Raw genomic sequence first — 13749 nt, forward strand, 5'->3', positions numbered from 1 at the left:
ACAATATTTCTGAGTGTGCGCGTGTGTGTGTGTGTGTGTGTGTGTGTGTGTATTTAAATGTCCTAATTTTCCCTTCCTAATCTGCAATTGCCTCTCTGGGTCTACTGCTAACTGTATTACAAAAAATAAATAATAAATTAAAAATGACTAATGTTTTGCTTCTTACACTTCACACACCTGAAACTCGCCTACAGCACTTCTTCATTGTTGCTCTTATAGTTGTGTAAATTGCTTCTTTGTCCTCATTTGTAAGTCGCTTTGGATAAAAGAGTCTGCTAAATGACTAAATGTAATGTAAATGTGTGTATATGCGTGCATGTGCTTAAGGCCCCGTTTACACTAGTGCATTTTAGTTTTAAAACGGCGTTGTAGAATGAAAACGATCCGCGTCCACACTCGCGTTTTACCCAGCGTTTCTGAACAGCTCTCCGTCCACACCAAAACGCTGAAAACGCACATCACGTAACCACACACACACTCTCGGGCAAGCGCTCCAGCATTTCTACCCAGATGAGAGCTCTGCTTGTCGGACTGCTCATCACGCATCTCCCGCTGGATCTAATCTCACTATATTTGCTAAACGTGATATTTCATTCATGTTGTTGTCTTTATCTAACGACATATTCCCTGACTTTGGTCATTGGAATCTATTAAGTTACTTGTTCACGGGTAACATGTTTTGGTTAAGCGCAAAGATAAGTTAATGATTAATCCAGGTACATTGACTGATCGCTTGCCTTTATTTTCTACAATGTATAAACTTATTGTATGTTATACTTTTATAATTATCGATTATTAAAACTGATATTCAGCAAAAGAGAGGGTGTGTTTCGTATTTTCACTGAAATTGAAAGGAGGCAGTTGTTATCGGCTCCGTTTTGTTATAAATATCCACACAGTGAAGATGACGCTCATATATGCAGCACGACGCCTCAACATTTCTGCTGTCTGTTAAGTTGCTAATATTAAAATGAAAATAGGCAGTTCCTTAAATCATGTTTACATTTTATTGTTGAGAAAGTGAAACAACGTAGCCAAGGTGATGTGAATGAAGTTATACAGTACACTGTTCCCTTTGAAGATTCACGCGTGTCCTCGGTATGTTTTCCATATCAAACTGAGAAGGGGGAGACTGCAGCCTTGATCAAACTTGCGAAGTCTTAACTTACAAGAAGAGGATGCAAGACTGAACTGTGCGTGTTAGGCTACTTAATATTCAGGAAAAGCCCCAATCAGATAGGCGAACGTTTGCAGCCCCGCCTCTGTTTTCAGATGTCTCCGTCTTTCCCCATCCACACTGAGACGGAGCAGCAGCGTTTCAGAATGAAAACGGCCTCTCCAGCGTTTTCAAAAAGCTCCGTTTTCGGCGCTCGAGAACTCCGGCGTAGTGTGGACGGATGGCGTAACCGTAGCAAAACTTATGCGTTTTCAAACTAAAACGCACTAGTGTAAACGGGGCCTAAATGAGCATGTGTGTGTGTGTGTATAAAAGGACTAGGTGATATGGCAAAACTGCAATCATGATAGTTATTTTCCATATTGAACGATAACGATGTACATTTCAACATCAGTAGTTGATGCTTCCAGATTTAAAAGAGAATCTCAACACTGACTGAAGCCACACATGAGAGGCTCCATTACAGAGCATAAGCTATCTGCAGCGGCTGATCAGCCAAAAACTCACTGCATCTCTAATATCCACACACTTCTAGATTGCCGTTGATGTATATTTCTGCCTGTGATGGGCTCTTAGATCAAAAGTCCAGAGCTTCTCATTGTTGACAGAAATTTGACCACGATTCAATATAATATGGTTCATCGGCCCAGACCTAGAGTGTATAGGTGGACGAGTGTGTGTGAACAAGTGTATAGGTGTGTGAGTATACATGTATATGTGTGTGTGTGTGTGTGTGTGCTGACCTTCACATGCGACGCTGTGTTGGCACGGTGAGAAGAGCACCAGCAGAGCGAGCTCCGAGCAGATCAGGCACTCGCTGGGCCCCGTCACACTGGGCACCGCCAGGTTGGTCATAGTGTTGGGTGTGGTGTGAACACGCCTGAGACTGCTGCTGCTGCTGCTACTGCCGGTGCCACACGACACGGCATGGAGCCTGAAACACACACACAGACACACACACACACACATAAGGTGTAAATCCCACCTGTCCATTCTTGATTATTAAACTACTCTGCCTGGTGCCCCCTGACCTGTGTTTCTCCGCAAAGCTCCTGATGAGGGTCTGCACGCTGCTGTCCGTCACCAGGTCCAGTGGGCTCTTGCCTTTATGGTTAGCGTAGCTGATATCGGCTCCCTCCTGCGCCAGGAAACATGCGATGGCAGCTCCTACATTCAGCTCAGTGTTTCCCATCAGCCCCGAACTGCACAACTGCATGCAGAGAGACACAAATGTGTAGTGCGTATTAGTCGTGCAACACTACAGACTTCTCACGGTTCAGGTTTTGGGGTAAGGTAAAGCCTGGTGTGGAGTATGAAGCGTGTTTTACCCTGCCGTACAGCACGGCTCCGTCTCCCTCTGCGCTGCTGATGACGGTGGTCAGCTGCTGTCTACTGAGGGAAGTGTGCATGGCTGTGTCTCCATCCTCGTCCTCTGCGTTCACGTCTGCTCCCTCCATCACTAGCAGCGCTACGAGCGCCATGTGGCCCTGCGTAACGGCTAGCTGCAGCGGCGTCTGGTTGCGGTTGTTGCGGATGTTGATGTCACAGCGACCCTGTGGGATAAAGACCAATCAGATCAGTCTTGAGTTTAAAATTCGTTTTTATTTCGAAACTATTTATAGTATTTTACTGCTGAATAGTTTGTTATACATTTTGTGTTATTTTCATTTAGTTTTTATGTTGATTATTTCTATATTTGCTTTAAATTTCAGTTTAGTTTCATCAATGGTTTTGTTAGTTTTCGTTTAGTTTTCAGTTTAGTTTGTTCGTTTCATGAACGATCTCGTTAGTTTTCGTTTTGTTTTTATTTCGATACTATTTTTAAATTTGCGGTAAATGTCGGTTCGTTTTATGAATGATTTTGTTCGTTTCCGTTTAGCTTTTATTTCGATACAAATTTTAAAGTTTTCGTTTAGTTTTTATATTGATGGTTTTTTACTTTTGTTGTCAATCTCTGTCTATTTCATGAACGGTTTAGTTTTTGTTTAGTTTTATTTAATACTATTTTTTACAATCTTGTCGTAAACTTCAGTTCGTTTCGTGAATTATTTTCATTTTTGTTCAGTTTTTGTTTCAACAGTTTTAAAATTTGTGGTAAATTTCAGGGTTTTTTTTATATTTGTGTAGATTTTATTTCATCACTATATTAAAATTTACGGTAAATTCAGTTAGTTGAATGGTTTTATTAGTTTTCGTTTAGCTTCTATTTTCAATACAATAGTACTACTATTTTTATATTTGTCGCAATTTTCAGTTCGTTTCCTGAATGGTTTTATTACTTTTTATTTAATTTGTTGTAAATTTCAGTTTAGTTTTTTGTTTCATGAATGGCTTTGTTCATTTTCGTTTAGTTTCTACTTTAATATAATTATTACATTTGTTATAAATTTCAGTTCATTTCATGAACAATTTTATTAATATTCATTTAGTTTTAATTTTAATCCCATTTATACTATTTTACAATTTATACTGTTTAATAGTTTGTTGTAGATTTTTGGTTATTTTCATTTAGTTTTTATTTCGATTACTATTTGCTGTAAAGTTCAGTTTAGTTTCATGAATGGTTTTGTTAGATTCCATTTTGTTTTTATTTCGATACTATTATTGAATTAGCGGAAAATTTCAGTTCGTTATTTTTAATTTGTTGTCAATCTCTGACCATTTCATGAACGGCTTAGTTTTTGTTTAGTTTTATTTAATACTATTTTTAAAATTTTGATGTAAACTTCAGTTCGTTTCCTGAATAATTTTCGTTTTAGTTTAGTTTTTATTTTAACAATTTTTAAAATTTGATGTAAATTTTTGTTTGTTTTTTAAATTTTGTTTTTGTATTTTTGTTTATATTTTATTTCATTACTATTTTTACATTTGCGCTTCATGAATGGTTTTGTTACTTTTCATTAAATGTGTTGTAAATTTGAGTTTGGTTTTTAGTGAATGGTTTTGTTGGTTTTTGTTTAGTTTTCAGTTCAGTTTGTTTTTTTTGTAAATTTCAGTTTTTTTTCTGAATGATTTTTGGTTTTTGTCTAGCTTATATTTTAATATTATTTTTAAATTTGTTGTAAATTTTAGTTCGTTTCATGCAGGGTTTTGTTACTTCTCGTTAAATTTGTTGTTTTTTTCTGTGAATGGCTTTGTTTCGTTTTACTTTGAAATTTGAATTTCATTTGCTATAAATTTCAGTTCATTTCCTAAATGTTTTTGTTAGTTTTCGTTTAGTTTTCAGTTCAGTTTATTTGTTTTTTTCCCTGAATGTTTTTGTCTAGCTTATATTCTAATATTAGTTTTAAGTTTGTTGTAAATTTCATTTCGTTTCATGCATGGTTTTGTTAGTTTTTATTTAGTTTATATTTCAATACTATTTCCACTAATATATACTGTTTGCTAGTTTTCATTTAGTTTTTTCAATACTATTTCTAAATATGTGGTGAATTTCAGTTGGACTCATGACTGATTTCCACACACCTCTTTGAGGAGAATCTCGGCTACGTCGCGATGGTTGTTGAGCGCAGCCAGATGAAGCGCAGAGAAACCGTCCTCCTTCTTCACATCCGCCAGCTGTCGAGCTCGAGAAAGAATCATCTCTGTCGCTCTGTAGACGCGCACACACACACACACACACACACACACACACACACACACACACACACACACACACACAAAGAGAGTGGAGAGCAAAGCGGTCAGCACACTGCTTTACTAAAGATGCACATGACTGAAGTCCAACCGAAACTGACAAGTCTGTCACCATTGGCTGTGTCAATCCACAGATGTGAATCATATTCATGTGTAGAAGTGTAATTTAACACAATATTTCTGAATAAAGTGATATGGTGACAGGCTGATGTGCTGTTGATCTAGACGTGCAGTGTTGTTTTCTAATTAAAGACTGAGGTTAATCCAGATCCTGTCTCGTCAGCCAGACCGCACGCTATTCTCATCTGACTTTACCCAGAAACACTAATGCCATTACAGAGAGGACGCTTCACACACACACACACACACACACACACACAAGCATACACACACACACACTCATATATATACACACACACAAACATACATATATATACACACAAACACACAAGCATACACACATTTATGCATTCACACACACACACACACTCACATATATATATATATATATATATATATATACACACACACACACACACACACACACACACACACACAAGCATACACACACACACACTCATATATATACACACACACAAACACACATACATATACACACAAACACACAAGCATACACACACTCACATATATATATATACACACACACAAACACACAACCATACACACATTTATGCATTCACACGCACACTCACATATATATATACACACACACACACACACAAGCATACACACATTTATGCATTCACACACACACACACACACACACAATCACATATATATATATATATATACACAAACACACAAGCATACACACACACACTCACATACACTCACACACACTCACAGTTTGTTGCCCTTCAGAGCGGCGTGGTGCAGCAGGTTGAAGCCGCGGTTGTTCTGCTGAGTGAAATCGATGTTTGGAACCACCGTCAGGATCTCAATGATGCTCCTGAAGTCTTTAGCGATGGCGTCGTGTAAAGGTGTGTCGCCGTATGAGTCCTGCACACACACAACACAAACACACACATGTACACACTGAAAGACAATGCTTCTCTTAGAGATTGGTCTCGTTTCTAGTTCGAATATCTCCAAATTCTGAAATCAAGAAGCTTTTTCTGGACAAGCACAAAATATTGGGCTCTAAGTGAATGATCTAAGAGCAAAATCTGAAGCCGAGAGCATTAAGGAGGTGTCTGAATCCACTTCAGCTATTTTAAGGATTGGTTAAGCAGTCTGTGAAGCAGGCGCATGCTCTAACAGCGCTGTGCTGATTCTCTTCATGAGTTCTGGCTGTGTTTTGAGCAGAACCTGCATTAAATCAATCAGTGGGGGTGTCTAAATGTATAGTGTCTTTGGTGCATGGCGATGCAGACGTGGACAATCGGGTATCGGTTCAGTTATAATCCTAACTGCTTATCATGTACTGACGTCATTTATCTCACATGTGCTATGTCGCGGTAGCTTACTATGGTGAGGGAGGCGAGCGCGAGTATTTACAACACTTTAACTACTCAAAAATGCAGAAACTGTGCACAAATAAACTGTGTGTGTGTGTGTGTGTGTGTGTGTGTGTGTGTGTGTGTGTCTGACCTGCAGGTTGACGTCTGCTGAATGCTCTGTTAACACTCGCACCACGTCTGTGAATCCTTTATTGACGGCGATGTGCAGAGCGGTACACATGGAGTTATTCAGCAGATTCACACTCGCTCCTTTACTCAGCAGCAGACGAGCGATCTCTGCCTGATTCCTGCACACACACGCACAGAGACAGCAAGAGAGAGAGATAAACACACACATAAACAGACACACAGAGATTGACAGAGAGAGAGAGAGACAAACACACACACACAGTTTCACACAGACACACACACACACAAACAGACAGAAAAATAGACATAAACACACATGTACAGAGACACACACAAACACACAGACAGACGAACACAGACAAACAACGACAAATGCACAAGCGCACAGACACACACACACACACATGCAGAAACACATGCACTTACACACACATGCACAAACATATACACAGAAAGAAAATAGACAAACAAACACACACACACACACACAGAGACACAAACAGACATACAGACACACACACACAGAGACACACACAAACAAGAACACACATATACACAGAAAAACAGACAAACACACAAACACACACACAGCGAGACACAAACAAACACACACACACACAGAGACACACATATACACAGAAAAAACAGACAAACACAAACAAACAAACACACACAAACACAAAGAGCGAGACACAAACAAACACACACACACACAGAGACACATATATACAAAGAAAAAAACAGACAAACACACACACACACACACAGAGAGACACACATATACACAAAAAACAGACAAACACACACACACACATACAGCAAGACACAAACAAACAAACACACACATAAACACACACACAGAGACACACATACACAGAAAAAAACAGACAAAAACACACACACATACAGCCAAACACAGAAACACACACACACTCAGACACACACACATGCACAAACACATATACACAGAAACAAAACACACACACACACACACACACAGAAACACACATATACACAAAACACACACACAAAACAAACATGGTCACACACATGGACAAACACACATACACAAGAAAACAACAGACAAATGCACACACACACACACATACACACACACAGAGACACACATATACACAGAAAAAAACAGACAAACACACACACACATACAGCGAGACCCAAACAAACACACACACACACACACACACACACACACACACACATCCAAACACAGAAACACATACACACACATGCACAAACACATATACACAGAAACAAAACACACACACACATACACACACAAACACACATATACACAAAAAACACACACACAAAACAAACATGGGCACACACAAGGACAAACACACATTCACAAGAAAACAACAGACAAATACACACACACACACACACACACACACACACACACACAGTGTACTGATTTTAAAGTGGCGTTGGCGGAAGCGTTCAGATTTAAATGTGTGTTTTAATAATAAACAAAACCCCAAACATGAGTTGATGAATGAAATGAGCTGAATTCAGGGAACACTCACTCTCACATTACATCTGCCTGAACATCTTTATAAATCATCACAACACACTCCAACACAACTGAATAAGAGTTCTTTATATTAAATAAACACAACAACAGCTTCAGATCCACACTTATTAGAGCTGACCTCAACTACAGACTGATGTTTAGACACACTCATTCACAGCCGCACACACATCACATGACCCGAGACGAAATAACCAGGACTATTTTACCAGCCGACAGACTTCAGGAGAGGAAATCTCTGAGAACAGAAGTGTGTTTGCGGGCATTAAGCCTCGGCGTGAGGTGTTTTCTGAGAAAGACAGACGTGACGCTGCTATTTAATCCTTTATATAATAGATTACGCTGGAATTAGACACTGTGATGCCATAAAAAGCGTCTTTACCATTTTAAAACTAAACAATTCCCTATTCTGAAACTGTTCTGTTCTATTTTCTGCCATGTGAAGCGAGCACAATCCTTTCAGATGCTGATAATGTGCTTTATTCAGTGTTATTACACGGCTGTCTGCAATACTTGATTCTGATTGGTCAGTCATGACATTCCACGGATAAAGTAGATCCAGACGGTTGTTATCTCAGAATAAACAGTCAAAACAGAAACAAAAACAGCTGATGGAGGATACACTAACCTGCGCAGTATTCAAACACTGGATGTTATACACCGGCCACTTTATTAGGTACACCTGACTAGTACCGTATCGGACCCCTTTTGCCTTCAGAACTGCCTTAATCCTTCATGTCAGAGATTGAACAAGCTACTGGAAATATTCCTCAGAGATTTTGCTCCATATTGTCATGATAGCATCACACAGTTGCTGCAGATTTGTCGGCTGCACATCCATGATGCCAATCTCCCGTTCCACCACATCCCAAAGCTGCTCTATTGGATTGAGCTCTGCTGACTGTGAAGGCCATTTGAGTACAGTGAACTCATCGTCACGTTTAGCAGTCTGAGATGATTGAGCTTTATGACATGCTGCGTTATCCTGCTGGAAGTAGCCATCAGAAGATGGAGACACTGTGCTCATAAAGGGATGGACATGGTCAGCAGCAATACTCAGGTAGGCTGTGGCGTTGATGCTCAATTGGTACTAATGGACCCAAAGAGAATCTCCCCCACACCATTACACCACCACCACCAGCCTGAACCGCTGATACAAGGCAGGATGATCCATGCTTTCATGTTGTTGAGGCCAAATTGTGAGCCGAACATCCGAATGTGTCAGCAGAAATGGAGACTCATCAGAGCAGCAACGTTTCTCCAATCTTCTATTGTCCAGTTTTGGTGAGTCTGTGTGAATTGTAGCCTCAGTTTCCTGTTCTTAGCTGACAGGAGCGGCACCCGGTGTGCTCTTCTGCTGCTGTAGCCCATCCGCCTCAAGGTTGGCCGTGTTGTGTGTTCAGAGATGCTCTTCTGCAGAGCTCGGTTGTAGCGAGTGCTTATTTGAGTTACTGTTGCCTTTCTATCAGCTGGAACCAGTCTGGCCATTCTCCTCTGGCCTCATCAACAAGGCATTTGCGCCCACAGAACTGCCGCTCACTGGATATGTCCTCTTTGTCTGAGCATTCTCTGTAAACCCTAGAGATGGTTGTGCGTGAAAATCCCAGTAGATCAGCAGTTTCTGAAATACTCAGAGCAGCCTGTCTGGCAGCAACAACCATGCCACGATCAGAGTCTCTTAAATCCCCTTTCTTCCCCATTCTGATGCTCAGTTTGAACTGCAGCAGATCCTCTTTACCATGTCTACATGCCGAAATGCAGTGAGCTGCTGCCATGTGATTGGCTGAGTAGACATTTGCGTTAACGAGCAGTTGGACAGGTGTACCTAATAAAGTGGCCGGTGAGTGTAAGCCATTATCATTCTGACACTGTTATTTTCATTGTCTGACAGTCGTGTAAACACTATCGTGGAGTTTTTCTCCTATTTTTTGAGTGCTAACAGTATATTTGTTGTACTCTCCCATTCACTGCGCTCTAAGCTTATGAACTATAACGACTTCTGCAGCGAAGAAACACGCAAATCCGAAAAGTGTGTTATGCATCTCCATACTGTGTTAATACTCACCCGAAGGCCGTGTAGTGCAGCGCCGCGTCTCCGTCCTCATCTTTAGCTTCAATGCTACTGTTAGCCTGTAGCAGGACCTTCACCACCTCTACATGACCCTGATGAGCTGCGACCTGCAGAGCCGTCTTTCCCTGGTTCTTAATGTCCACCTAAACACACACACACACACACACACACACACACACACACACACACACACACACACACACACACACACACACACACACACACACACACACACACAAACAAATATTGTTATCTTCAATGCAGGCCATTTCATTCATTCCTTCATTCATTCATTCATTCATTCATTCATTCATTTATTTATTCATTCATTCATTTATTCATTCATTCATTTATTCATTCATTCATTTATTCATTCATTCATTTATTCATTCATTCATTCATTTATTCATTCGTTCATTCATTTATTCATTCGTTCATTCATTTATTCATTCATTTAATCATTCATTTATTCATTCATTCAATCATTCATTCATTCATTCATTCATTTATTTATTCATTCATTCATTTATTCATTCATTCATTCATTCATTTATTCATTCATTCATTCATTTATTCATTCATTTATTCATTCATTCATTTATTCATTCATTTATTCATTAATTCATTCATTCATTCATTTATTCATTCATTCATTCATTCATTTACTTTCAACTTAGGCTCTTATTAATTAGGGGTTGCCACTGCAGAATGAACCGCCAACTTATCCACCATTTGTTTTACGCAGCGGATGCCCTTACAGCTGCAACCCAACACTGGGAAACACCCACACACACACACACACACACTCATACACTACAGCCAGTGTAGTTGATCAGTTCCCCTGTAGTTCATGTGTTTGGACTGTGGGGGAAACTGGAGCACCCGGAGGAAACCAACGTCAACACAGGGAGAACATGCAAACTCCACACAGAAGGTGGACATTCTCATAATTGTGTATGTGATAAGGTCATCATTTCTTGACTTTTTTTACAAAATGGTTTGATTTATTTCATCATTTATAAAGCGAGTCACTTTTTGACAGAGCACAAGCTGCTGCCTCCCATAACAATGCAAGAGTTTCTTTAAAAGCTGTCTTGTGTTGCCAAAAATGATGGTTCCATGATGTCTGAAATAGCCAAGTCAAGAGAAAGAGACTGGACTGAAGTTTATTAGGCTGAGCTCTGAGGAGAGTTCCTCCAGTGTGCGCAAATGAACAGCGGATCTCTGCTGGTGTCTCTAGTGAGCAGAGCACGTGCTTATAAATAGATAATCAGAGCCAGAAATAACTCAACCTGCTGGAGATTCCCTCAGACACAGATGCTGCGCCTCAATACACCCTAAATAGTGTGTATTTACAGGTGTAACGGGACACGGTTAATCTACATGAACGGAAACACAAGACTTGCAGATTAATACCAAGCAGCAACCTCGCGCTCTCCCTCGTGAAGCAAATATGGAAGTAAGCTGAAATTGCGCTAGTCCTGGCTTCATAATAGAGCAGATTTCTATTGAGCCCACTGTTGAACTGGCCAACAGAAAACAACTGTTTACAGCCTGCTACGAAGAGCCATTTTGGTTCATATAGCTAATATCACCCTTCAAGACAACTGTGAGGGGGGAATATATATATCTCATCCGTTTCCTTTATATGAAGTCCGCATAATTAAGGGCGTGGCCACTTGAGTGACAGCTAGGTCTTACTGCTTGCTGTCTCGTAACCTCAGCTGATTCCGGCTGATCAGCTGCTGAACTCGGCATATACATCACATTTTTGTTTTGTTTTGTTTCTTTAGACAGTCAGCTGCTTTTTAGGATTTTATTTCCTACAATTATCAGATGATAGAGCATGCTGTGTGCTATTAATTGTGATCACAAACCATTCACGTGTCCTGCATTGCTATATACTTCTTTACCTTCTCTATAAATGTGTTTGCTTTGTTTAGGATCATTTATCATTTAGGGCTGTAATGCGCTCCAGAATCTGCCAGATTGATGAGATGTAGGCTCTAGATCAGTCGTACAGTGTTCTGCTGGAGTTCATCAGGGTATATGCTGAAGCATGCTAATAGGACTTTTAATTTGCCAGTAATCTGGGTTAAGCATTTTCTGGTGAACTGTATGCCAATGCAAATTTGGCGCATTTAAGGTCTGTTTTTTTTAAAAATCAGCGATCTCCACTGGCTGAGTGATATCTGATATAAAGTGGGTGTCAGATTGTACAAGAAGCACTGCATTACATTACATCCCCCCCCGCCATGTCTTTATAATATGAGCATTTATTTTACCCTGGTATATTCAGTGGAGCTTCTGCGCTATCCTGCCGATTCTGACGGGCCCGTGCGAGTAAACGGCTTTTTGTCTTATTTTATGCTTGAGCAACTAATTAAATGCTAAAGTTTATTTAACTGAATGTATTTTAATGACATTACAACATCCATGCTGTAAAAGGAACCATATAAAATGGAGAAAAAACTCACAATAACAGCTCAGCGGAAGTGCATCAGTATGGGAAACACTCTAGCTCGGCTTATACCCTATAGTCCTGCATTCCCTAACACACACTATATCTGAAGTGTAATTTGTGCTTCCTCCTTTAGGAAAACATGTTTAGTGGCTCAGTGTGTTACAGGAGTGTTTTTAAAAGTCTAAACACTTTATTGATATAGTGTACAGCCGAGCACATGTGGTCAGAACACAAACGAGTCGCAGCTAATGAAGTATTCAGCGTTTCCCCATAGTAAAGTCTGTCTCAGCAAAATGCCAGCAGGCATCTGTAGCTCCGCCTCTTTGACCTTATTTGGTAACCCCTGGTTGGAGCGATGATGTGCGACATTTGGCCACGCCCTCTCGCAGCTTCATATGCGCTGCTCAGAAACCAATGGGTGACGTCACACACCCCACGTCCATGTCTTCTACAGTCTATGGTTTTCTTCAATAAAAACGGTGTATACTTTAAGATGTCGTGTAAGTGGGTGAACTGGGATCGGTGTGTGCCGAAACTCACTTTGTCGGGGTGTTTCTGCAGCAGCTCACGAACTTTGGCAGCGCTACCGTGAGCCGCTTCGATGACCAGCCGGCCCGGGTTATCCTGCTCTGTAGACTGGGACAACAGCTTCTCCAGCACCGAGATCACTGTACCTGAAACAGAATCAAATGAGTCAGAAATGATGAGACACGTGCAGAACTACAGGACTGATGGCATTACATAATTAAACTGTGTTTTGACTTAATATATGTGTACTGAGCACATTTATTATGCACATATAAATACACACATGCATGAACATATACAGGAAAATGTTTATTTATATTGAAGTATATATATATATATATATATATATATATATATATATATATATATCGGAGGCGGCACGGTGGCTCAGTGGTGTCGCAATGTGGCCTCACAGCAAAAAAAGTAGTTGGTTTTGAGTCTCGGCTGGGTCAGTTGGTGTTTCAGTTCTGGTGTGTTCTGAGTTTGCATGTTCTCCCTGTGTTGGTGTGGGTTTCCTCCGGGTGCTCCGGTTTCCCCCACAGTCCAAACACATGCGCTAGAGGGGAACTGATCAACTACACTGGCCATAGTGTATGAGTGTGTATGGGTGTTTCCCAGTACTGGGTTGCAGCTGCAAGAGCATCCGTTGTGTAAAACAGATGCTGGAATAGTTGGTGGTTCATTCCACTGTGGTGACCCCTGATGAATAAG

At 40.3% G+C, this 13749-nt stretch overlaps 1 protein-coding gene across 6 annotated transcripts in view; it reads right to left on the minus strand.

The window, feature by feature from the left end:
• mib2 (MIB E3 ubiquitin protein ligase 2) overlaps window positions 1–13749 on the minus strand; it is a 57514-nt gene that overhangs the window by 2345 nt on the left and 41420 nt on the right. For all 6 annotated transcript variants that reach the window (XM_073909599.1, XM_073909600.1, XM_073909597.1 and 3 more), the window contains 8 exon segments: window positions 13051–13184; window positions 10041–10189; window positions 6425–6581; window positions 5679–5833; window positions 4643–4769; window positions 2506–2730; window positions 2209–2387; window positions 1921–2111 (listed from right to left, as the gene is read on the minus strand). In XM_073909599.1, coding sequence (XP_073765700.1) covers window positions 1921–2111; window positions 2209–2387; window positions 2506–2730; window positions 4643–4769; window positions 5679–5833; window positions 6425–6581; window positions 10041–10189; window positions 13051–13184 — 1317 coding nt within the window.

Source organism: Danio rerio, chromosome 8 (genome assembly GCF_049306965.1).
Source record: "Danio rerio strain Tuebingen ecotype United States chromosome 8, GRCz12tu, whole genome shotgun sequence".
Classification (NCBI taxonomy): Eukaryota; Metazoa; Chordata; class Actinopteri; order Cypriniformes; family Danionidae; genus Danio; species Danio rerio.